Below are 25,190 nucleotides of genomic sequence, written 5' to 3' on the forward strand. Positions count from 1 at the left end.
TTTTTCTGGTGTTCACATGGAGTGAGGCAAAAGTTACTCCTCAGAAAGTCACAGTACTATTAGTTGGACTTCAGAAGATAAAGAATGTATGCTTGTGAGTATCATCACAGCAACCGATACCAAGGCATACAGCTTAAAAATGTGCGAATCAGGTTACTTGTAAATTGGATCATAACACACCACTGAATTAGAAAAAAGATGTCAGCAGCATGTACTGTTGTTTTTACGTATTTTAGAAAAAACATCTCCATAGGTTTGTGGAGCCTTATGTTTCAAATGCCAGGTATCTTGTAACACTTTATTTCACTATTTGTACAACGTGATGACGTGACATTTATTTGTAGTCTATTAATCATCATAAATGTACGCGAGACAAATTACACCTCAGAAATGTCACGTTATGCGAACAGCACACTGGCAGCTTTATTGGTACCAAAATAACATTAAAAATACACCTGACTGGACATGATATAAAAAACAACAACAAACACACTTGTGAAAACACCTTAAGAAAGGAAATATGATAAAACGTTAGCACTTTCACAGACAGTATCAACAATGTGTGTTCGACCAGATAATATATACAGTGCCAAATATTTCGAAAACAACAGTGGACGGGAAAGCAAAGCAAAATCAACCCATCAATCGCGGCACCTGTACATACGAATATGTTCGCATGTCCATTAAGAGACGCAATTGTAATTTTTTGTTTTCAGCTTCCTAGCCTCTCTTTGGAGTCATGTCCTTGTAATTAAAACAAATAGTGATTAAAAACTAAATGCATTTGACTCTGGTCCCGTATGTTTAACTCGACAAGATTGAACATGAGTTCAATAAGACTCCTGCATGGACAGATTTTGATAGGACACAAAATAAAATATGCTTGTATAGGTGGTTCTCGTTTTAGAAATGTTTATTCATACTTCATCACGTAGCACAAAAAGGCTGAACTAAGCCACTGGTTTTCAAGTCCAAGAAATGTTACCATCCATACAAATAGATTTTTAATAAGGACATTTCAAGATCCACAGTCTAAACGCAAACAATTCCATCGAAACAAAAAGTGATAAATTATTAATCCTAGCAGGTAGATAAAATCACACCAGATGGACGGCCACACAAAGTCCAAAATCCAACAGTTGCATCGAAGGGAACAAAGTGATAAATAATAATCCTAGGAGGTGGATAAAAAGACACCTGATGGGCGGTGAGGACCACACATCGGTAAGAAGAACGATGACACAATTTCGGCCACTAAAAAGGAGAAGAAACAGAACTAATATTGTGCTCACACCACATGACTACAAATGGCAGGACAAGCGCAATGTTTCCCACAAGGCATCCACTCTGAATGAGAAGGACTGTCAGAAAAGATGTCCTAACTTTACTCAAATACAGACATCTAAACATTGTAAGCATTATTACGCAGCATTCTATCATAGTATAAACACAATTCGCCCCAAGAAAGGTTCCAAGAATGAATAAATTAACAAATAATAACCTAACCATAGATAAACAAAAGAAAGTTTTTCCCTTCTTTAAGTAGTATGATTTTTTTTATCCCTCACAAAAGACTTCACTCGTGTGTTTTCTTTAAATATTCAGTGGGGCATTAAACACTACGATTTCTTTTGCACACAATAATATGGACTTTTTAAAAATACAATTACTATATTACTGAACCCAAATATCACTTATAGTGTTAACATCCCAATTTTTAGCCACAATTACAACAATAGGCTTACCTTATCCTTGGAATCCAGGTTAAACTTCTGTTGATTTTCCTATTGGAACATCTCCCTGGAATGCAAGGCAGGGACAGATTTTGCAAATCAAGTCCTCAAAATGATAATCAAACATTATGCTTCGCCCACATTTGACACCTCTGGCAAAAACACACCAGAATTTAGTAGGGAGGTGAGTATCAAAAGCAGGTATGGGTAACAGGACAATATTGGCCTTATTTCATTGTATCGACGTATACGAGTCTCTGATACCATTATTATCATTATCTGGAACTAAATGGCATTGGTGACTGATAAAGCGTTTTTTTCCAAGTGAACTGTATCAGTCATATAACCTTTTAGATGGCTTTTTTAAAGAACTGTGTATATACATATATGGTACACTTAACTAGGGTTAGGGTTTCAAATTTGATCTTCAAACTAGGGTTAGGGTTTTGATGTAGGGTTTCAAACTAGGGTTAGGGTTTCAAAGCAGGGTTAGGGTTTCAAACTAGGGTTAGGGTTTCAAACTAGGGTTAGGGTTTTGAAGGAACGTTTCAAACTAGGCTTAGTGTTTGTGCAGGGTTTCAAACAAGGGTTAGGGTTTTGAAGTATGGTTTCAAACTATTGTTAGTGTTTCAAATTAGGGTTAGGGTTTTGAAGTAGCGTTTCAAACTATTGTTAGTGTTTCAAATTAGGGTTAGGGTTTTGAAGTAGCGTTTCAAACTGTTGTTAGTGTTTCAAACTAGGGTTAGGGTTTTGATGTAGACTTTCAAACTAGGGTTAGGGTTTTGAAGTGGAGTTTCAAACTAGAGTAAGTGGTAGTGTTTCAAATTAGGGTTGGGGTTTCAAAGAAGGGTTTTAAATTCAAAACGTTCTCAGCTTGTTCAATCTACACTCCAATTTGCAGAAAATCTAACAGGCCCATGGATGCAACGACACATGACTCGGGCAGAGCGAGAATCGACCAGCGCACCCTTTGGGTACTGGTCGACTGCTCTACCACTGACCCACGGCCACCCCTAACCTGTATAACTTTGAACTTCAATTTATTTTGAACAAAAACAAAAATTCAGGAAGTTTTCAGTTTTATTATTGCACTTTTGTCACTTTATCACTGTTTACAATCCACCCTCTCCATGTACCTGAGAATTATCCATGAATGGAGGCTTGGCTTCATTGGCCGCATTCTTCCTATTGAGTGCTGGTGAGCTTTTCATCTGACGCAGTGATGTGCGGCCCTGGGGACTGTGGGAGCCCAGTGATGATGAGGAGTCCACAACCTCCCCACCGAGGGCCGACAGACAACTGTGCTCCGAGTCACTGAAGAACACGTTGGTGCTCTCCTCAGATGAATCTGCTGTGTCCACCAAGTAGTGAAAGATAAAACAAGTCATAAGCTCATCTTGAAAATAGAACACATAATTTTTTTTAAATACCGTAATTTTCGGACTATAAGTCGCACCGGAGTATAAGTCGCACCAGCCATAAAATGCCCAAAAAAGTGAAAAAAACCATATATATGTATATAAGTCGCTCCTGAGTATAAGTCGCTCCCCCACCCAAACTATGAAAAAAACCGCGACTTATAGTCCGGAAATTACGGTAAAATTATTATTATTCATATTATTCATATTATTATTATTATCATCATCATCATTATGAAAGCCTGGTGCTATAAAAAAAACATGGACAGATTTGGTATCAATGTAGGAAATTCATCTAGAAATGTTTAGGAAAAAAAAATATTGATCAGTGTTATTTTGCTAACTGCCTCTGCTCTACAAACATACTCAGCGGACGATGGTTCGTTGTCCAGCGTTCACAGTCCCGATGAAGAAGACAGTGACGAGCGTTGACCTCATTGTCCAGAACGCCGTCGGGGGCAGGGCCAGCAGCAGGGTGTCCGAGACAGCCGGCAGGGGAGAGCGAGCCGCGGCCCGACGACGAAGACGATCGGCTGAGGGTGGTGGAGGTGGAGCCGATGGAGTTGGGGCGAGCGTATTCTAGAGCCCTGTGTGAACAACATGCCACAGGGACTGACAACACACAGGCATAGTTGCCATGAATCACTCAAGAAGGAGCTCAGTGACCACAACAGTGTGTTCTGTTGACTTGTGTTTTACTGTTAAACAACAACTTCTTGTTATCTACAATAATTAGTATCTACGAATTTACTGGTTCGGCCCATTTGATGACAAATTAGGATGTACTGTAAGTGATCTCAGACATACAGTGAGTTTGACACATTGATATCGAGTTGGTCACCAAAAATATTGAGTTCAAATTTACAAATGTTTTGTTAAATCAGGGTTGCTAGCCTTCGTCTCAACAACTACTGCCATGTTCGATATGTTTTTTGTTTTTGAAGTTATTTTTGTGAGGCTTTCATTTTAGTCCCAAATACCGTCAGCATTCCTTCCATAGAGCTTTTCAGATACTGAATTTGTGGAAGGACCAACGTCATGGGCAGCCAAGACAATAACTTACACTGCCCGGTCGTGACCACAAAAAATGTCCTGGGTGCAGAATGTTCCTGGCTCTTACCTCTGCCAGGCAGGATGCCGCTGACGTCTCGGTCACAGATGGCAGCCTCGCTGGGTTGAATGTCCAGGAATGTTTTGTGGCCTAGTCCCATCAACACTCGCTCCTGGAGCCTTTGTTCTGCAATATACAATACAGTCAACAGTAGTGAGCGTACTTCAATGCAGATATTTCATGTTAATCTGATTCAGTTGATACCTCTACCGTGAGTCGCCTGATCCCAGAGAATCTTCTCCAGGTCAGCGGTCCAGACTTTTTTCAGCTCGACGCTATTGGCCTTCAAAATGTAAGTGTCCTCGCTCCTCCTCCTGCGGAACCAGATTTCAAAGCTCAGGCCACTCACGCCGGTGTCATGGGTCATCCCGATGTCGCTGGTCTGGGCCAAAGAAAGAATACAAAGGGACGCGCATTTAGACATGATCTCTGCTTCGTGTATTTGTCCAATGCAATGAGACAAAAGCTTCACAGTCAACTTGTGAGAACAAGAAGGAACTAGGTAGTCCAAACCTTAAAGGACTGTTTGTAGACATAAACTTCATTTCCGATTTCAGTCTTCTTGGTCTTGCTGAAGAGAATGAGATGCTCAAAGAGGAAGATGCGGCGTTGGCATTTCTTCTTCCGAAAGAAAACAGCGAACTCATCCTGTCGAATGAGCTGACCTTGCTCTTTTAAGTTAACCTGTCAGAAAAGAAGAGAAGAAAAGCTAATCCAACCAAGTAAGTAAGTGTTATGGCAGTTTATGCTTTTGCAAATTAGCAGGTTTAAATATGCTTAGGGTGTGTTTAAAGCAGTCTATGAAAAAAGATTGTGTTGAGAGCATGCAAGAGCACTAAAACCTGCTTTTATATAGACTTTAGGGCCAATTTTCTATCTCCATTTTAGACAACAGTCTTACGTCGCAGTCCTGGATAGCATCCATGGTGAGTAGATCGTTGCCGTGACGCATCTGAAAACGAACCAGCTCAGCGGCAGCCCTGATGTCAGCCCGCTCCCCCTCTTTGCTGCTCAGCTCAGGGTCGTGGACAACCGCAGCGTTGGTAACGTCACGTGGCCAGTAGGGGGCAGTCAGACCCAGCATGTCCTGCAGCAGGAGGCTGTACTTGCTGATCCTCTGGATGGGCCTCAGCAGATAAGAAGACAGATCCATTTTGTCCCCAAGCTCCTGCTGCTTTCTCTGTGAAGAAAGATGAAGACTTGAGCGTGGAGGGACTGTGGCAGAACTGTAACAACCATAACAGAGTCAATAAAGGCTAAATGTCTTTGTAGGGATCATTTTCTGATTTTGGAAGGTAGTATGGAAAGTCCTGAATATTCTCATGGGGAATATGTAGCTTTTCACAACCCCCCCAAAAAAGATGTCAGTTTATCTATGGCACAACAAACGGTATACTTTTGTGGATACATTTGTGTTAAGCAACACAAGGTCTTCAAAATGAAATATTCTTTTGTTTTGAAAAAGGTCCTGGGTTGTGGTCACATGAGCTATACAATCACTGATGACTAATCAGATGATTTGGTTTCTCATGCTGCTGTGTGTGTACTTTTTGTGGGTTTCTTGTCATGTGTTCTAACCCTCCAAATAAAGGAACCAGATCATTTACAAAACAAAATGGATTTTTTTTGGTGGGTTTATTGTCATGTGTTCTAACCCCCAAATGAAGGAACCTGATCATTTACCAAACAAAACGGAAAACATAAAATGACCTTGAAGATGTCGTGGCGATGATGCAGTATCAAGGAGTCTGACTGAGGTTTGTTCTTACTGTAGAGTGCATAAAGGCCAAAACTGTCACTCTGTGGAGAGAAACAAATGTACATCGTCATCAAGATCCGGATATTATGCGTGCTTTAAAAAAATAATTACAGACGTATTCTGATCATCATAAGTGCATTACTTCGCTGCAACATGCAGAGGTGCTGTACATTCGGTCTCAACTACTCTAGCTGTGTTATATAAAGAACATGAATTAAGCTAGAGTGTCAAATAAACAGAGCAAGTGAGGGTGATTATTAAATGCTTAAATTACACAATTTCGGCCTGTTGAGGAAATATTATCAATCCAGCTATCCCAGCTAATAATATGTCTTTTATACTCCCGTACATTTTTGAGAAAACAACGGGCCACAATAGCAGGATCCCTGTGGCAGGCCTCCAGCTCTGGCAGGAAGTAGTGGTTGTGGAAATCATGAAGCTTCTGCAGATTCCCAAAGATGATGGCACGCTTGCCCCTGAGGTCCTGGGGAATGTCGAGTCTGTCCAGCAGGGGTACGTAATGAGTCAGGATGTAGCTCAAAGAGCGGACATACTCTCGCTCTGTGAACAGCAGCTCCTCCAGGACATGCTGCAACCTCCTGAGAACATGAAGCAAGGAAACATTTAATGCCATCTTAGGCTGCTGAACCTCTATTGCAAACTATAGCTGCATTCATAGGATTGCACGTCAACACACAAGCAATTAGAGCACAATCATATATTTTCTACTTTACTTTAATTACAAGGTTGCAGCCTAACATAAAATACCTCTTCCATCTTTATGAATGAACCTTGATGCTGACCATCCTATTGGTATATCAAAGAAGAGGTGACGAAGAAAATAAAAGAAAACAATACCTGTAAAACTTCAATGTAAGCTTGAAGATTAGAAAACACAACGCCATGTTATTCAAATCCATCACGAACACCACTGCAACATACTTTATCCACTTACAGAGCGTTGTTGGCGCCCTCTTGTGGCCTTTCCAAACAGAATGTTCCTTCACCCTTGCCAGTGGGCAGGCTGGAGTGCTTGCTGAGATAAGCCCCGCTTTCTTCTGCAGCCCCATGATTGCAGGAGCCCTCCGAGCGGAAGCTTCCGTGGCGAGAGAGCTGAAACTTCTGAGCCTCTTGGAGGATCCGACAAGATGGCTGACCGTGGTGGGAGCAGGAGGACGACGGTCTAATCTGCTCCTTTAGAGGTGTGGAAGACTCGGACACCTCTACCGGTGTCGAGGATGAATCTTGGGACTTGGCTCGCAGGCCTCGTGCCCACGGGAACCACTGGCAGCCCACAGCGTGAGACTGTGAGAGAGCGGCGGCATCACGGTCACCTCTTGCCCTGTTCCTCTTCGTCTCTCGTTCCGCTTTCCTCGCTGACCTATTTAGGGAGTAAAAGGAATGCCAACGTCTCCAGCAAGACTGAGATGCAAACCCTAAGCCTCTGAACTTTAAAGTAGATGTGCTAACCACCAGTTCGCTGTGCTGTTCATGTTTCTGTCATCATAACGGTTACTGCATTGTTTCCCCAATTTCCTCGAATTAGGTCAATGCTTGCGTACCTGTGAGATGATTTTGGTGTGAGCTTTGATCCATGGTTGTCGCCATTATCACTTGTATCTTGGGCTTTGACGGGAATTTTACATTCTGCTTCAGTTGTGTTGCTCTTGCCCAGGATTGGTCTTCGTTTGACTAAATCCATTGATCCCGTCACAATGTTCTCCCACTCTGCTGTTGACTGTACCACCAGACTACCAGGTGGTGCTGTCTGAGTGCTGGCCACATCCACATAATGATGGCCGCAACACCTACTACAATGTGGCTGACTCTTGAGGACCTTGTCAGCCATATGCTGCATTCTCTCCTGAAGCAACTGCTGGGCCTCCTGGCACCGTAGCCAGGCTGCATTCCAGACCCTCATTCCCCTGGAGCCCCTCAGTGCACTGGCCTGGGCCCTCACTTCCTGGAAATGTTCTATGCTGAACTGAAGGAACTTGTTCTGGAAGAGTTGGAGGACAGAACTGTCGTCATCTGACGCTAATACGCTCGTGTGGACGTCACACTGTCTGCTGCATGGTCCCGTGTCTTTGTTTTGATAGGTTTGATTGATAGGTGCTGTCCTTAGACTACAGGATTGGGTTGTGGTGGCATTTTGGTTCAGATAGTCAATGCATTCAACAGCCAGAGATGTAGCCTGTAAAAGAATGAAATAACTTTCATTGCTATGCTGAATAAATCAAAGTACATCGATAAAAAAAAAAAAAAAGAAAAACTATTTTTTCCCTTTTCCCTCATTTTGACATACTGATTGCACAATGATATAAAGCACACTTACCTGCTCACAAAAATCACACAGTTTGACCATGATCTGCAGTTCCCGTCCACATGCCTCCGCTCTACACAGGAAGTGGTCCAGGTCCGATTTGAACGCGCAGACCTGGCTGCTGAACGCCTGTGTCTCTGGGTATGACATTCCAGCCTGCTGGAGGTGCTCAGCCTCTTGTGCTAATGACATGGCATGGTGTCGACGATCCTTGGAGGAGACGGGGAGGTTTACATATTATCATGGCGTACCTCAAACAGTGGGACTAGGAAAGCTCAAGCGGATATCACGTTTCATTAAGTGCTGTGATTACCATGCTTAAGGGAGTCGTTGATGGTGTAGGGGTGCACTTGCCTGTCTTGTGTGCCGACACCGTGAGTTCAATTCCCACATATGATGCTGTGAACGTGTGTGTGTGTGACCAAAAAAAAAAAAAAAATTACCATGCATAACAGTCACAGACAGCAGACAAGACTCACATTAGCCTCTATAAGAAAAGCAGTGAAGCTGTTGAGGATCTGCTCCAGTTGGTCTCCAGAACCCTCCACCGATTCGGCCTCCCGGAGATGGCGCTCACCCTCAACGTAAAACCACTGTTGCAACTATAGAAAGAGAAAGACATCATTAAAATGACCGATCAATGATCTGTCAAGCCCGGCATCGTAAATATGGCGGGACATACTTGTGTGAAATGTCCTTCCATCTCTCTGACTTGCAGCAGGTACTTCAAATGTTCCAGAGACATGTTAGAGCTCTGTACAAGGATGTGGAGCTGCTCCTCTACGTGGTTGTACAGGCTGGTGAGTGAGTCCACCGCATCACTGCATGTAGGACAAAACCAGTCTAGTTTAATCAAAAAACTGACACTAAAAAAAAATAGGCAGAATAGAAAATATACAAAATACATTTTGTGCCCACCTGAGAGCCTCACAGTGAGGATATCTGTGATCGCTTTCCTTCCTCAGCCGCACCAAGATGGCCCCGCCCTCCCTCTGTAGGTTGACCAATTGCTTGTCCTCCAGTACATCACGCATCAGAGTCCTCTGGTCCTTCATACACTGCTGCACAGTCTGGACAAACAAGTACACTTGCACGGTGAGACCACATCACGAGAGAGCATGATTTAATAACGCACTTACATGCTGAGCACATTTAATGCAAGACATTGAGATGTGTGTCATCATTTGACTGCAGTAAAACTCAGGCAATACAGTACCTGGACAGAATTGGTTCTCCGAGGCACTTTTAAATCACTGATTGCCCTCAGCAATAGACTGGATGCGTCATGAAGATCCAACGCGAATGGAAACAGTTTCTAGAAAAGACAAGGAAGTGGTCATTGCGTCACATGATTCAAGGTGTCTCCAGACCACCTTCAACAGGATCTTTAAGAGAAGGAGGCTCAGAAATCCTGTCTGGCTACGGGCACTAGACGCCTAAGGCCCGCCCCTGGAGATGGGTGAACATGCCGACTCACCTGGTGAAGCTCCACCCAGTCACAGTGATTGTAGGACAGTGTTCCGTCCAGACGGAAAGTCCGTTGGCTCTCCTCCACCATCTTCATCAAGGCTTTCATTGATGTCACCACCTCAGTCTGCGTGATTCAACAAAAGTAAAATCATGACTATTCACATCATGAATTAGCAAGAGGACAATCAGACAGACTAACCTGCATGGTGGGGCATCTCTCTGGTCGGGCGCCGCTTTCTTTATCCACTAGAAGCACCAAAGTGTTCACTGCCTGGGGACACTGCTCCTGAATACAATATATATATTTTTTTAATGTAAATTATTTAATCGATTAGTAAAATACTCTAAAACAGAACACTGCAGATTACATTTAAAAATCTGAAAGAGAACTGCATTTTTGTGACCAATTCTGTATTCATCCACCATATGCAAAGGTGGGTAGAGAAGACAAAAATTGTGCTCAAGTAAGAGTCCTCAACTTTTTGTGACTGTCCCACACCATGTCAAAAATACCACGCAGGATGCAGCAAGTATGATTTGAAAAATAGGAAGTGCTTTGAGTAACCAGAATCTTGCCACTGATTTGCTCTCAGAAAAAAAGACGCACTCCTCCCTAGCAAGAAACATGTAATTTGGTCTCGATCAAACTTCAGCGGTCAAGTTTGCACTTCAGATGTTTGTGCATTTCTTGCCTGCAATGTCATCAAGGCCTTGTACAGCTGTGGAAGAGGATGCGATTTCCTGGCATCAAAAATTAGGATCATCCCAACTTCTCGGATTTCTCTCCTTAAGACACACACACACACACACACACACACAAAAATGACATCACATTGCACACTCCCAGCCCTTTACCTCTTTATTATTGTGAACTTATACTTTCATTTAGCCATATTGGAATGAGGCCGAAAAGGACACGCACAAATATCCAAATATTTCTAGATTAATCAGAATTTAATTTTGTCTAATTTAGTGATTTTCTACAGGTGCACCTGATGATTGAGTGAAAGTAGAGCAACATCTCCAAGATCTCCTGGCTGGTAACATGAGAGCTCCATCCTTGGTGGTCTCCGTAAAGCTCGGCGATCGCCCTACCTGCTCTATCTCTGCCTCCTGCAGGGCTCAAGCATGCAAAAGTTAGGAGTGCATCCCGCCTTTCGATATTATCTCTATGTTTCAGCATCAACATGTTTCGTGGAAGGTCAGATGATTGGAAGACTATTAGAACCTGCCTGTGAGTGTTGCTACTCCTTGATAGAGAGGGTGAGCTCTGGGATCTGGAGATCCCAGAGGAAGGTGGTCCGGTCTGGGATGAGCGGAGGACGGCTGAGGATTCCTCCGAATTTCTGTTGCTGGAATTGAAGAACCAGGTGAGGAGCTTTCTGCATCTTTACCTGCGGTGGATTTACTTGCCCCATCTGTAAAAGGATGGAGCCATTTTTAATGGACAGTAGAGCCTACTGTGGTTAATATGAAGTTGGTGAGTGGTCTACCTGGAATGGCCATCCTCACTTTGCTGATCTTGGGTGAAATTAATCGAAAGGCTGTGCTTTTTTTACATTTGACCACGTGAAGCTGAGGGACATCTGCACAGGTGTCTTCATTTCGGCCCCTCCTGATATTCGGACCGTCGACGAGGACCAACTGGCACTTCTCTGAGGTGTCTACCACTGCAGTGGAGAGGGAAGAACATCTTCCATCTGATTCCCGTTTGTTCTTCCATGGTGAAACAGGAGTAGACACAGTTGGACTCAGCCCAGTGGTGGTGGGTGTAGCTAGGGGGTCTTCACAATGTTGGGAACAGGTATTTGATAAGCTGTGCTCTTTGGTGGACATCACAGATGCCTTTGAATGGTCGTTGGCGCTCTCCAAAGCTTCTTCATCGCTTGATCTACTTCCATTTTGTAAACTGATGAAGCACTTCTCATACTGTTCCCGAAAAGGCAAAGTGGTCCTGCAAGTTAGAAATTCTGGCCTTCTGTCATCCTGTCCTGGGTGGTCAGGCATCCAGAGAACATGGTTTGTATCTCCGTGTCTCCAAAATGGAGCAGTGTTTTTCTCTCCTGACTCTTCTTTGCAAATGTTTTGGTCCTGGTTACAATGAGACAGACCTTTAACAGTCTCCTTTAGTGTCTTTCTGGCATCACAATGCGAGGTTTCCCCATCCTCTTGCACAACACCTAACATGCTAGCTCTGGCCTCTGCATGCTGAACAGCAACAGGATTTCGCAGTGCGGCCCTATAGGACTTCCGATGATGACATCTCAACTCCTGCGTTTCGGAAGATATTTTCCCTCGTCTCCTAGCCATGCATGGGGTACAGGGTTTCTCTGAGACCTGAACAGCACTCTGACACTGAGCAGATGAAGGTTCAGCTGCCATGTTTGCATCTTGTAATGTGTAGTGTGCTTGTGTTTTCTTCGATAAATGCACGAGTTCTTTATGTGACTTTGGCTGGATTTGGGTTTGCATACATGACTCCGTTTGTGATTTGGGTTGCATTTGCACCTCCGATTTCTGTTTCTGTGCAGTGCATCCAAAAAGCATTGTTGCCTGCAAAATATCAATATAGTCTTCCTCAGTGGCTATCTGGCCTGAAAAGGGACTTACTTGCTTTGTATTTCTAACCTCAGCCTTATCGTCAACTTTGCACAATGCTAGAGGCTTGCCAACATCCATGGTTGTCTTTAGTTCCGTGCCATTAAAGCGGCTATCCCATGTGTCAGGGGACACCCAGCCAATAGGCTTTGGCTCTGCCTCTGTATCTTTGTCCCTGGCAAGCCTGGATGAGGAAGCGCTGCTAGTATCCACGAGGCAGAGAGACACCGCAATGCCGTGCTTGGCCGGACATATTCTGGTCTCTAGCGAGAGGGAAGGGTGGGGGGAATAAGATGGTAAGAATGAGGTCTGTTGAGTTACACGATAATGTTTAGTAGCAAAGGAACTGTTAGATGACAAATTGTCAGGTAAATTAGCACGAGGTGTGGCATATGAACGAGGAGGAGAGGCCATGCTACTCTTAGGACTTGGTGGTCGATCCACTAAGTTAAACTCAGCTGACGGTTGCCATAGTAACAGGATATCATCCTGCTCAGTTGTATAACGTAAATGCAATTGTATGACGATCGGGGTCTCCTCGACTGCTTCTTTTTAAACTTCTTCTTCCAGGAGGCTGCAGACCACAACGCCAGATGATTTCTTCACAGAAAGCTGTCGCTTTGAGGATGACTACAGCGCCAACAACAGGTTCTAGATGGAGAAGAGATAGAAGAAAAAAAATGAACATTTGATCGGCCTGAAAATATTTATAGCCTGCCAAAATATGCAGTGGGGCACACTGCATTGTGAACTTTTTTTTTCAGGAAGTAAATTTTGTTTGTCTACTTCAATGTTATATAATTTAATTTTCTTATTTTAAAAAAAGACAAATCTATTTTCTGCATTATGTCATATAGTGTCTTGCACGTTTTACAATATGGTCAATTTTAAGGCTATTAAAAATACAATGTTGAAGCGTGTTTAGGTTTTTGAAGGCTGGTCATTGTTTCCAAGAGTCGAGTCAACATGGATACACTCATGAAAAGTGTGGCTGGTGGCAGTGATAACTGGATAGCAGAATCAATCAGTAAAACCAGATTGACATGACAAAAAAAACAATGAATTACAACTTGTAAAGTTCCATAAAAAATGAGCATGAGTGCCCGGGGCCAGTCACATTCCTCGCGCAGGTCTGTCACCTGTTGAGCTTGGCAAGCTCCAACATTTGGTGCTCGCTGTCAAAAATGTAGACAGAAAATTCCAGAAACAGGGTCACTGCTCTCCAGGCTGCCATAAGCCACTGCTTAGTGTCTCACCTTTCCTTTGACCCCTTAGACACATTTAGGCCCAACTTTATTTAGTGCACAAATGACCTCAGGGTTAATGGATATAAATGTAGTATGTCAAGGCTTGATGAGGAGGTGATGATGACATGCAAGTGTTGACACATGGCGTGAATGTCATAGCCATTTGTTCTTCTTAGATTTGGCTTTCATGTTATTTCAGATAAAAGACTGGATAAAGCTTGTTACCCTTGTAACTTTTAAGATTAAGGCCCCTATTAGAGCAAATCCAGTGTGATGGTGTGACATTTTGCCATGGAGAGGCAGGCTTGACCGAATTTTGTAATTTTGGAAAAAAAAAAGGAAAAAAAAGTTTCGGCTGACTGTTTTCTGAGATCGGGAAGGTAAAATCACTCTTAACACACTCCACATGAGGGCTACATGATATATCAAAAAACTATATCGCATGCAATACGCATATCGCAACCCTCCCAGAATTGTCCAAAACGGGAAACGGGATGAAGCAACCTTGCTTATCAACAATATTGTGCACTTGCAGCCCTCCCCTCATACCACAGAATAATCGGCCCGCACCATGTAATAAGCCGCCCAGTAGATTGTGTGTAACTTTGCTGTTTATTCTGCATCTGCCATTGCATGTTTATTTCTTGGCTCACCATCTCATTACCTTGCATTATCATCTGAGAATACTGTCCACAAACCGTATCAGCCTGTCTACAGAGCCCTGTGACTCAGTCCTGCCACGCCCCTCTGGGATAAAACATCATGGTCATCATGATGACAGGGAGTAGGATTGCACTTGGAGCAGAAATGACCAATGACAACAACAATGGCTACAATGCAGTAGACTTTGTTTGGTTTTAACCACAGAACGAAAATATTATACGGGGCCAAATAAAGTCGGAAGAAACAAAAACTCTATTTACAATAATGTATTTAAGACGAATATCAGACGATTAATTTGTTTTTGTTTTATTTTAAAAATCAGTTGCTGAGTCTCTGTCAATAGGCTAAACTAAAAAAAAAAAGGAAAAAAATAAAAAATGTGAATTTGCGAATCCATGGGTGCAAAAATGCATATGTATATTGCCAGTAAAGGGTAATAGTGACTCACTCTTTATAGCTCTGTGCCAAATGTTTGCGAAGCCTAAGTCTGTTGTATTTATTTTTTATTCAGCTTCTACAATTCAATATTCGTATCAACTTCTGGTTCAGCCCGAAAGCAGGCGACAGCTTTCCGATTCCTGCAAGTTCACATGGCTCAACAAGTATATAGAGTAGCTTGCTTGCAGCTAGCACTCACTCAGCCCCTGAAATGAATGACCACACTCGAATTACTGAAGATAAGATGACCGACCCACTGTGGGAAATGAGGATGGTTTAAATACCTGTGCCTGCTATCATTAAGAAACAAAAATAGTCTTTGCGCATTTGGAATTTTATGGCGGTCCCTGTCGACAACTGCAAAGCAATTATCCCTTGACACTTCCTACAAATGACTGGAATAACTGAAAATGAATCTGAAGAAGAACATTTCACATTTAGAATCATGTGTAAAGAACAGAACAGTTTTCCAAGAACAGAACATGTGTTGCTGTATTCTTGAACGCTAGGAAGTATGAAATTTGGTACTCCCATCTCAAATTTGGAGAATTCTACATGTAGATTGACTTTGCACACTTTGCAATGAAACGTCAAACGTCATGTTTGGAAGAAACCAGACACCATTTGTCACCGGTTAGTGCCATGCCATGGTTAGCAAAGTATGCGTGGTGGTGGTGGTGAGATCACGTTGTGGGGATGGTTTTCAGTGCTAGGAACTGGGAGACTAGTCAGGATTGGAGAATGCAGCAATGTACAGAGGGCTCATGGATGAAAACCTACTCCAGAGCGCTCTTTAACACAGACTGGGGCGATAGTTCATCTTTCAGCGGGACCAACCAATCAAAGCACACAGCCAGGATATTAAAGGAGTTAGCTCTGATAATGTTCTTGGCTTGGGAAAAAAAGGCTAACTTGACAAAGCAACCATTAAAAACAGGGTTGACTCAAAGATTGCTGCTTCCAAACTACAATTAATCATGTAAAACCATATTTTCACCCCAGAGAACAAAAATAAAGTTATATCTAATGAATGCAAAGTGGTGATCTTAGAGAGAAAATGTCCACAAGGGAATCCAAGCACGACATGTACATGATCACAATCAACTAAAGTTAAAGGGCCGCAGTTTCATAGAGATGCCAACGTGTGCTCAGTGTAAAGACTGGCGCTTCTTCAATTTTTTGCCGGTACAAATCCAGTTTACCGTGTTTCGGAAAATGGCAGCCCGAGCTACGTCTCGTTGGGCGTATCAATTATCAAACGAATCGACAACTATTTCAATCCTCAACTAATTCAGCTATTGTTAAACTTAAAATTGTCTAAATCATCTAGTATCCGCTTCTCAATAGCAATTATTAATTGATTTCTGTAGTCCTTCGTGAAAGTCGACTGATTAGCTTCTGTGTTTAATGAAAATAAAACATTTGCAAACATCAGCTTTAACTTTGACCAAAACAATGACCGGAGCAGTAAGTGAATCTTTTTTGTCTCAAACGGTACACTTGAGCGATCCTTTTTCAATAAGAGCTCTCACAACACTAGGGAAAGCACCACAAGTGACAGAGGACCTCAACAATGTCAGAGGAAAATTCAATTGAGCAGTAAACAGATTAGAAGTGACAAGGAAGTTTTCAAATGTCAAGAACGTTAGTTCAAGGTCGAAAAACATAATGAATCTCTTGTCTGAATCGTAATCATTTTTCAACATTTTGGATATTTTTGTGTGCCCTGAGATTTTTGTGTGCCTTGGCTCAGTAAAGTTTGAAAAGCACTGCTCCGGACAGTTGTAATTACCTTTGACATGGCAAATGACACCACCAAATTTTGTGGTGAGCGTTTAGCACAACACGCACCGTCTCCACCGCAGTGCAATTGGAAGAGAAAGCCCTCTTGTATTTAAACCGGGACCAAAAAAGAATGGGTGACTGAAAATAACAAATAACATAATTGTGAGTAAAATGTTAAGCATCCTCTGTGGTTGAGTGTTGAAAATGAGTCGACAAAATTCTATGTCCAATGTGATATTTAAGTGGGAACTTAGTGCGGGCAAAGACTAATCATGATGCCTCATTCAAACAAAAGTATGGATCTTTATTCTTGGACTAGCCCTTGCGCCAATAAGCATGCAGTCAGACTGCAGCAAAAATCACAAAGAACGTCTTTCTGAAGAGAGAAAAATGATGCTTTGTGTGACCTGGTCAGCACAGCACCGGTCAGTTAATTCCCAAACACTGAGGTCGCTCCCAAAGCGGGAATAGTCGGGATAGCCGAGGATGGCGGCAAGGACGGCGGGGTGTGGATAAATGCACACACTCACACGCAAGGTCCCGCCAAGTCAAAGCTACAGAAGTGCTGGGCGGGTATTTTAAAATTCACTTCCCGGCATAACATCATTCCAGTGAGGCAGTGGCAAACAAATCAGCCTTCTGTGTGAGTTGGTCACACCCTCCCTGCAGCCATAAGGTGGAAGGAACAACACGGAGGAAAAACACACAGTCAGGGAGCACCTTCACATTTTTAATGGTTGTACACTGACTGTATGGACAAAAATAGAGAGGTAGCTTTATTTACAACCAGTGCTTCAACTTCAAAGTTTCTGGAGTGAAGAGCCATCACTTGAATTATTTTTGTGTTTTTTTGGGAGGTGGGGGTCAACCCGTGACAGCTAGTCACTATTTTGTCAGTATGTTGAAGCTCCTAATGCTCAGCAAGGTGAAGTCACCTTGAGACAAAAGACAGCGTGCGACACTCATGCATGTTGCAACACAAATGGCCGCTTGTCAAGACGTTATAAATAAAAGACTTGGCTGGGCTACATGGAGGAAGACAATGCTGTTGCACAAAATGACGGGCCTTTTCACGACTTTATCTACGTATGCCTCCTCTAAGACAAGATTCTCATTATGTGTGCATAGGCAGAAATGTTTGATTGATGTGTATGTGACTTATATTATCTGCATCGCATTGTTCAGGCAGATGTTTACATTATGTGATTGACAAACATATTGTGGTCATAAAATATGAAAAAATAACTTTACACAAAAATGTAAATCATTCATCATCAAATAATCTTTTTGGGGATTTATTTAATACCGTCTTCACACTGAGCTTCTCTATCCTTGACTTGGCATTTAACTGTGAAAAGATTTCCCCCATTTCACTCAACTACTATACTGTCAAAATGAAATGTGTCGAGTGTTGGCTAACAGCGTTACTGACATTACCATCTGATAAATGGTGCATAAATATACAGTAAATGTCATCAGAGAGTTAGTAAAACCTGTATGAATAATAAAAAAACAAAATCAGCATTACCATGGAGGCCTGAGCAACATTGTTTGGTTTTGTTACGAAAATGAATAACCAACTTAAGTGTTGATGCATATCCTTGTCAATTCTGGAGAAAAAGTAGAATGCTCTTTGTGTGTATTATGTTTAACAATTCTACATTACATCAGTGGTTAATTTCCTTGCACGGTTGTGTCACAGTGTTAAAGAAGCAATCAGAACGATGCACCCGCGATGCAATGTTACCCCTACTTATTTGTCATTGCAGAATTTTTAAAATGAATAAAATATATCGTAAATGTAGTATATTTTACACTGGATGATTTCCCCCCCTGAGTTTACAGAAAACAATCAATTATTAAATAAAACTGTTGTACTATGAACAGGTTGATTGTAAAATTAAATTGCCCGTCTGGGACTGATAAATTATTTTGATGTGATTTTTTTTTAATAACATCATCAAGTATTTTTGGGAGTCAAAGTAAAGGATGAATCCCAGCAAAGAAGTGACACTTTCAAAACATGAAAGTTGAAGATCATTCCAAGGTCTATGAAGACCTATGAGCTCACAAGATCGCAATTAACAGCAGTAAACTGTCACATTACCATCTTTTGGTCCTCCCGCTCTTCATAGCAGCTTTGCTCATTGAGGCACCCCGAACTATCCAAGCTTGAGCGCTACAACTTTCAGCAAACTGCCAAGTCCTCAGCTTCATGAAAAATGTCCCCTCTGGACAGAAAGGATAGATCCTTTATGCATCTGCCTCTCTTTCTGCAGAAGCGTGTCGAATGGCGGTTGCGCTGGACGGAAAGTGACAGCGTGACCACGACCAAACATGATGAGAAGTGAGAGGGAGAAAGGGAGGAGAGAGAGAGAGAGAGAGAGAGAGGGGGCGGGAGAGCGCTTGTAGCCAATCCAAGTACGCACATATTTTTCTTTCTCACTGGTACACCACCCCCCCCCACACACACACTTTTATTGCATATTTGACCAGGCAAGCATGCTCACCAAAAAGCAGCGCATACAACGTAAATCATTCGCGTTTAATTATAAAATGTAACAATAGAATTACAGTTTAAATTCTTTCACATTTGAACAGCCACTTGTTGCTGGGCAGTAATAATAATAATAATAATAATAATAATAATAATAATAAGTATGGTGAAGATTATTTTTTCTTATCTTCTTTGTCACAGACGATATTGTAGTTGCAATTTCCCTCAGAGGGCTATTACGACTGGGAAACCATAAAATGTTATGTATGATTGACCCATTTTTTACACACAAAAAAACCTATAAGTTAAAAACTGCTTGCAATATCTCAACATTGTTATTGGCTACACGTAACATTTTGAATTTTTGGTACAGAGCTTAGCAAGAATCACACAGCTAGGTGACTTGCTTTCACGGGCCACATAAAATGATGTGCTAGGGCCAAAAATAAAGTCTTGAATAAGTGAAAGAAGGAAAAAAAAGTTTAAATAGGGTGGAACGTCATACCAAGTGCAGCTGTTGCGAGCTGACCGTCTGATCTTTGTTGGTTTGAACTGACCAGACGGAGACGAAAAAAAGATGCTGACTGGCACTAAAGTCCATTTGAAGAATTCTGTGAACAAGTGCTACCTCAACGTTTTAAAGGTCAATTGCTTTCACACCTATTATAGTTAGTTTTCGATCGTCTCAGTCTGCCTAACTCGTTTCAAGGTCAAATTGCTTTCTCACCACATTGTGGAGTTAGTGTGGTTACCAATTTCAGCCCGACTGGTTCGGTCTCTCCTTTGATTCTAGTGTTCACAAATTACAGTTCTGTTAAAACTGATGAGAGGTTGCTAGTATGAAAGCTACATAAAATGTATTCTTAAGAGCCACGGGCTCATTCTGAAGAGTCAGTGAATAATATGTTTCCATCAGCAAGTCCAAATGCTTAACAACATAATTCTTAAAAGATTCATTTTCTAAGACAACTTTGTTTGAGCTGCTCTAAGAACATCTTCCCAAAGCTTTTTCTCCAAGGCACTGTTTAAAAAGAAACACAGACAAAGTATGATGGTAATGTTTTCTTCCTCCAAGTTAAATGCAAGCTAAAATGTTGTTCTGTTAATTGGATGCTGGGATTTATTAGCCCTAAAATGACATTACTGCAAATGGATCTGATCATCTGGTAGCTATATATCTGTAGAGCTTTTGATAAACAGCAAAACAAACTATATGCAATGTGATGGAAAGAAAATAAAGGCAGAACTTTTACATGTTTTGTTATTTTTGTTGCTATGGCTTTTGTTGTTGTTCTCTTAGTGCTCTGGTGGCTCTGGTCCTCCTCCGGGCTCTGCTAATGCAATGACTCTTCTGTGTGACATGACAAATATGCAATGGTCTCAACGAAGAGTGACGTTTGTCTGTGTGTGTGTGTGTGTGTGTGTGTGTGTGTGTGTGTGTGTGTGTGTGTGTGTGTGTATCTTGAAGCTGTTGAATCAAGCGGACGCACTCAAGGCCTTTTCGCCCTTGTCCCATTTCTCTACAGTCCAATCTTACATTGACAAGTTAAGTTTGAGTATACTCTCTTCTTTGGCTTCATCTTTTATGGAATTAATTGATAAAATATGAACATGGCTTTTCAGCAAGCTCTAATGAGAGAAAAACGTAAGAAGACTCTGCATACACTTTACACTCAAGCAAAGAAGACTTGCAATATGTCAAAGATGTATGACCTCCTTGTCACCATGCACAAATTGTAGATGCTGGAGTTTTCCTTCAATCATCAAAGAGATGGCAAACATTTCTTAAGCTTCTCATCTAAGTTTGAATGCACAGAAGATACTCTCCTGCCTCGACCAGTTAATCCTAATAGCTGCAGCAAAAGCAGTGTGTGTGTGTGTGTGTGTGTGTGTGCGTGTGTGCGTGTGTGCGTGCGAGATCATATTAGTCGTGGCCTGTCATCTTTGTGTCTTCTTCATCTTCGCTCAGACTGTGTGACGATGAGATTACAACAAACCTGCCACTCTGTCCATAACATTGTGCGTGTTGTAATAACGCACTCTGTCAGAATATGGTGTGTGTGCGTGCGTGTGTTTGTGTATGTGTGTGTTTGTGTGCACTTTGTAACCTTAATGGAGCAGAGTGCTTCCAAACCGTGCATCCCAGCAAATAATGGAACTGATGAACCCCAGGCCGGGCAGTCTATTTTTAGCTCCAAACATCCTCAGAACTTCAAGCTTGCATCTTCAAGCTCTGACTTAGCAGCTCACACCTCATTAGCATTCTGTACGACACTTAGCATAGCTGCAGATAAATTTCCAACAGTGAGCAAGCCTCGGGTCAACGCAAGGCTACGCGGGAAGTGCTTCTTGTTTACATCTTGAGGACTAAAGGTTCCTATTGGTCGTTAAAGGGGACGTAAACCCCAAAATTTACTTTGTAATAACTTGTTCTGTGCAGCCCAACTAGTGTTCTGATTAATGTTTTGTTTGTGGAATATGAATTAAACAGGCAAAATCCACCTGTTTTTATCCTTTCTGAAGATGAGTCATGATTGGTTGTGACCTGAGACCTGGCAACTGTGATGTCATTTTCAGTCCACACCAAGTGGCAAAATGATTCAAATTCAATGTCCCTTTTATTATCGCCCCATCTTTGACAATACATCTTTTTTGGATGCTACATGATAACCGATTATGTCTTGCTTTTTTAAAACCTCAGTTTAGCATCCTGTGACAGATATTGAAAATGGAAAGGGGTCTTGAACAAATGTTCAATCAGTTATGATTTCAACACAACAAAAATCCCTCACATTGAGAAGAACAATGAACTGCACTTGAGCAAAAAACTTGGAGAGAAGCATCACAGGACCCAATGCAATGACAAATCCTATATCATTGCATGGACACCACAAAACAAGCTCAAAATGGCTACTTAGTCATGCAAACTGCATAACTATGTACCACAAAACAATAAAACAACAAAAAACCTAACCACACGGTCTAAAGCATAGAATGGTGGGAAAAAGACTGGATTTTCACAGCAGTCATCTTGACTTTAAAATACTTACAGTGCTGTCTTTTCATGTGTTTGTAGATATACTATAATCAAGTGGTCAGCAGACAATAAAAAAAGATTTTCCTTTCTAGTTCACAGTATGTGTCTGCTCGTTTTTCTTCCTCCACCACTACTGAGGCTGCATTCCAGCACCCCTCGAAAGCACACCATAATGTACGAGAAAAAGTTGAACGCAAAGCGTTCCATGACACGGAACAATCTCAGTCTTATTCAGCTTTCCAATGGAGTAAAAACAGTCTTTTAACAGTCTCATAGAAGTGCAAAAGGACGTTAATATCTAAATGTAAAAACACGCTTAGTGTAAGCTTTAATGAGCAATGACGAAAGCCTGATGTAAAGAAGCATCACGCAACTCTTTTTTTTCTTTCTCAAATGTAAGATAAGGACAGTGAAATATCACTTCACATAACTTGTGGTATATGTTCATCTTCTTCATAGAAAAGACAGCAAATAGGACATTCGTATGTTGAGCTTAAAAACTGTTTAATATGACCATAAACCACTTGAATGTAGAATCATTTTTCTATTATCTGTATTTTTACTTTGCTGTTACTGTGAAACTAGTTGTTGATTACTTTGCTGATAAATTGTTAATATACTGTAAGTACTGCAAAAAAATAAAACTTGACACAGAAAGCATAGCTAAGCAATCGTAGTATTTGGAAACTTTAGTCAAAATGGATACTGCACACCTCACGATTGAGGAATTTGCATGTTCTCCACCATGCTGATGTGTGTGTTTTTTTTTTATGTGGGTACTTTGGCCTCCTCACATATTTCAAAAATGTGTGTTAGTTTACTTAATGTGAGTTTCAAACGTTGTTTGTAATTGCCCTGTGACTGACTGGAAATCAGTCCAGGATAAACCACGCTTCTTCAAAGTCATTTGGGTATGGCTTCAGTACACCCGAGACCCTGGGGGGAATCGGCTCTTTGCTGACTTTGATTGTAAGACAGAGAAATGGTCAAATTTGGCCCAATACAAGTCTACCAAGCTTTAGGAGATGAAAGATGAGTGACACACTTGAACTGTAACGACAGCTCGGGGTTAAAGAGATTTGACGGATTGAGCTCGCACAAAGAGTAAAGAAGACCCGTCTGTTGTCTATTTTGGCCACCCAACTGATGCTGTGGAACCTTGTGACCCTGCTGGTCATAAATCATCATGAGATGCGTGGCTCTGTCAGGATCAACCAAGAAGCTGATGAGGTCTTTTAAAAAATGCATCACTCCTGTAGAGGAATTTGTGCGTGTGTGTGTGTGTGTGTGTGTGTGTGTGTGTGTACTTCGACAGAACCAAAGCAAAAATGAAGCGGAATTTTTATATATATATATATATATCGGAATTTTTATATATATATATATATATATATATATATATATATATATATATATATATATAAAAATAACATATATATATGAAAAATAAAAATATATAAAATGGCTGCACAATGTACATATCGAAAGAATAACAGGAACGCAAAACTGACATATGCAATATGCGTTCCGCAAGGACATGCAGTGATTTTCTTATATGATAGTATGTTTTCATCTGAGATTGACCAGTCAGATGTAAATTTGCGCAACGCTTATCAAGGTAAATTACAACTAATTGGCAAAGAATACATTGAAACGGATTATTTTGCCGCATGCTAAAAATTATTTCATTAGATAGAAAAATTTCACTTCTTTAGGTACATGTTAAATACTGCAATAATATCCATTACGTGATATTCAACAACCATATCGCGTATATCACGTTTTTCCAATATTATATCATGAAAAGTACGTGCTTGCTTCCTCATCAATCAGTTTGTCAACACATTTATGGAAGCAGTTTCCGTGATAAATTAACATTTTTGACCATTGAACAGAAGAACAAATTAACTATCTAAGCACATGGCCCTACTGGTCCATGTCTTGTGTAGCACACAAAAAAAACGGAATGCTGCCAAAACAGCACAGAGACAGGTGATGCGACTGGAACACAAATAGCAACAGCTTGCTCAAAGCCTTGATGTAAACTTTCAACAGGCCAGAGAAGAGCATCAAGACGCCAGCCAGTGAGCGCACCTGCACTGAGAGAATACAAACCAAACAACACTCTCAGCAGCTGGCCAAACAACACACACATAGGGGGAAAAAAAAAAAGAAACCCACCTCCACCCTCTTATTTATAACCTCACCATTGCGGCCGAGAAGACACAGACGGACAGTAGCAGCTGCTTCTACCAGTCAGTGAAATGTTCAGGTCACACGGGAGCAGCGAACACTCAAAGGCTTCAATTACATTATGCTTGTATGATAATAGGAAATTTGGGGCATGCATATTCATGCACACAAGTGAAACCCCCTCTATTTGTGGGGGATTGGAACAAAGCCCTGTCACCAAACGTGAAAATCTGTGAGTAATTGACACCCTACAAAGGGTTATGACAGATTGCCTAATATTGAATGATGTACATCCACCATCCACCCGTCCGTCCATCCATCCATGTCCAATTTTAAACATATACTGGATTTTACATTTAGAAAAAACAGAAAGATTTAAGATCTTCATATTACAGTAAAACAGAATGATTTAATCAAAGAAAACATCCAAGAAGGACAATACAGTAATCAAACACGTAATGTATTAATTCAATTACATTGTATTTAAAAAAGTCTGCCAATTACTGTATGCTTTGTAAATAACGGTTCACCTGTATATGACACAGACAGGGAAACAGCGCCATCTCGCGTTAAAATGACCCAATACTTCTGTGCACACAGTAACTTTGGCTAGGTAGGAAGTAATTCGTTGTCATTCGTTTAGAAACGCCTTAATTAATTAGAAGCTAATCGACTGAAATGAAGTAGAGTCGTACCTGGTGTTTCTTGGAGTTGGTGGAGCTGGACAAACAGATGCATCTAGGAAGCAAGATTCGATCGTCTTTCTCGACGTTTATTTGGAAACGAGGGAAGTAGGTCCAAGGCCTTGCTGGTCTCCCCCGGCATGTGTAAACCAACAGTGACAAGAGCGCGCAAAAGGGCACGTGCACGGACTAGATGACCCCGGGGCAATACCGGAAATAAAATGCCCATGGATAT

General features: G+C 41.5%; 1 protein-coding gene across 4 annotated transcripts; it reads right to left on the reverse strand.

Annotated features, from left to right (window-relative positions):
- Positions 1 to 393: 393 nt before the first annotated feature.
- LOC119116017 lies at positions 394 to 18,842 on the reverse strand. 4 transcript variants are annotated; one of them, XM_037241054.1, is made up of 24 exons: positions 18,653 to 18,842; positions 11,308 to 13,063; positions 11,047 to 11,232; positions 10,807 to 10,927; positions 10,507 to 10,600; positions 10,014 to 10,100; positions 9,822 to 9,938; positions 9,561 to 9,659; positions 9,263 to 9,414; positions 9,027 to 9,165; positions 8,824 to 8,946; positions 8,357 to 8,554; positions 7,584 to 8,215; positions 6,977 to 7,402; positions 6,371 to 6,620; positions 5,973 to 6,062; positions 5,164 to 5,442; positions 4,776 to 4,946; positions 4,473 to 4,644; positions 4,272 to 4,388; positions 3,518 to 3,763; positions 2,870 to 3,084; positions 1,746 to 1,800; positions 394 to 1,254 (listed from the first exon to the last, which is right to left on the reverse strand). In XM_037241054.1, exons 2-23 carry the CDS (start codon positions 12,824 to 12,826, stop codon positions 1,765 to 1,767), a joined length of 5,469 nt encoding a protein of 1,822 aa, XP_037096949.1. In that variant the 5' UTR covers positions 12,827 to 13,063; positions 18,653 to 18,842; the 3' UTR covers positions 394 to 1,254; positions 1,746 to 1,764. The 4 variants fall into 4 exon arrangements, with proteins under 4 accessions (XP_037096949.1, XP_037096941.1, XP_037096934.1 ...); XM_037241046.1 differs by having other exon boundaries at positions 2,870 to 3,081; positions 4,467 to 4,644; XM_037241039.1 differs by having other exon boundaries at positions 4,467 to 4,644.
- Between the last annotated feature and the right edge of the window lie 6,348 nt (positions 18,843 to 25,190).

Source organism: Syngnathus acus, chromosome 2 (genome assembly GCF_901709675.1).
Source record: "Syngnathus acus chromosome 2, fSynAcu1.2, whole genome shotgun sequence".
Lineage (NCBI taxonomy): Eukaryota > Metazoa > Chordata > Actinopteri > Syngnathiformes > Syngnathidae > Syngnathus > Syngnathus acus.

Excerpts from the sequence above, each read along its gene's own strand:
- LOC119116017 (XM_037241039.1), bottom strand. The coding sequence starts at position 12,826 with ATGGCCTCTCCTCCTCGTTCATATGCCACACCTCGTGCTAATTTACCT. Across the intron at positions 9,166-9,262 it reads CCTCACTGTGAGGCTCTCAG|TGATGCGGTGGACTCACTCA; the intron begins GTGGGCACAAAA and ends TCCTACATGCAG. Across the intron at positions 8,216-8,356 it reads TGTGTGATTTTTGTGAGCAG|GCTACATCTCTGGCTGTTGA; the intron begins GTAAGTGTGCTT and ends ATTCTTTTACAG.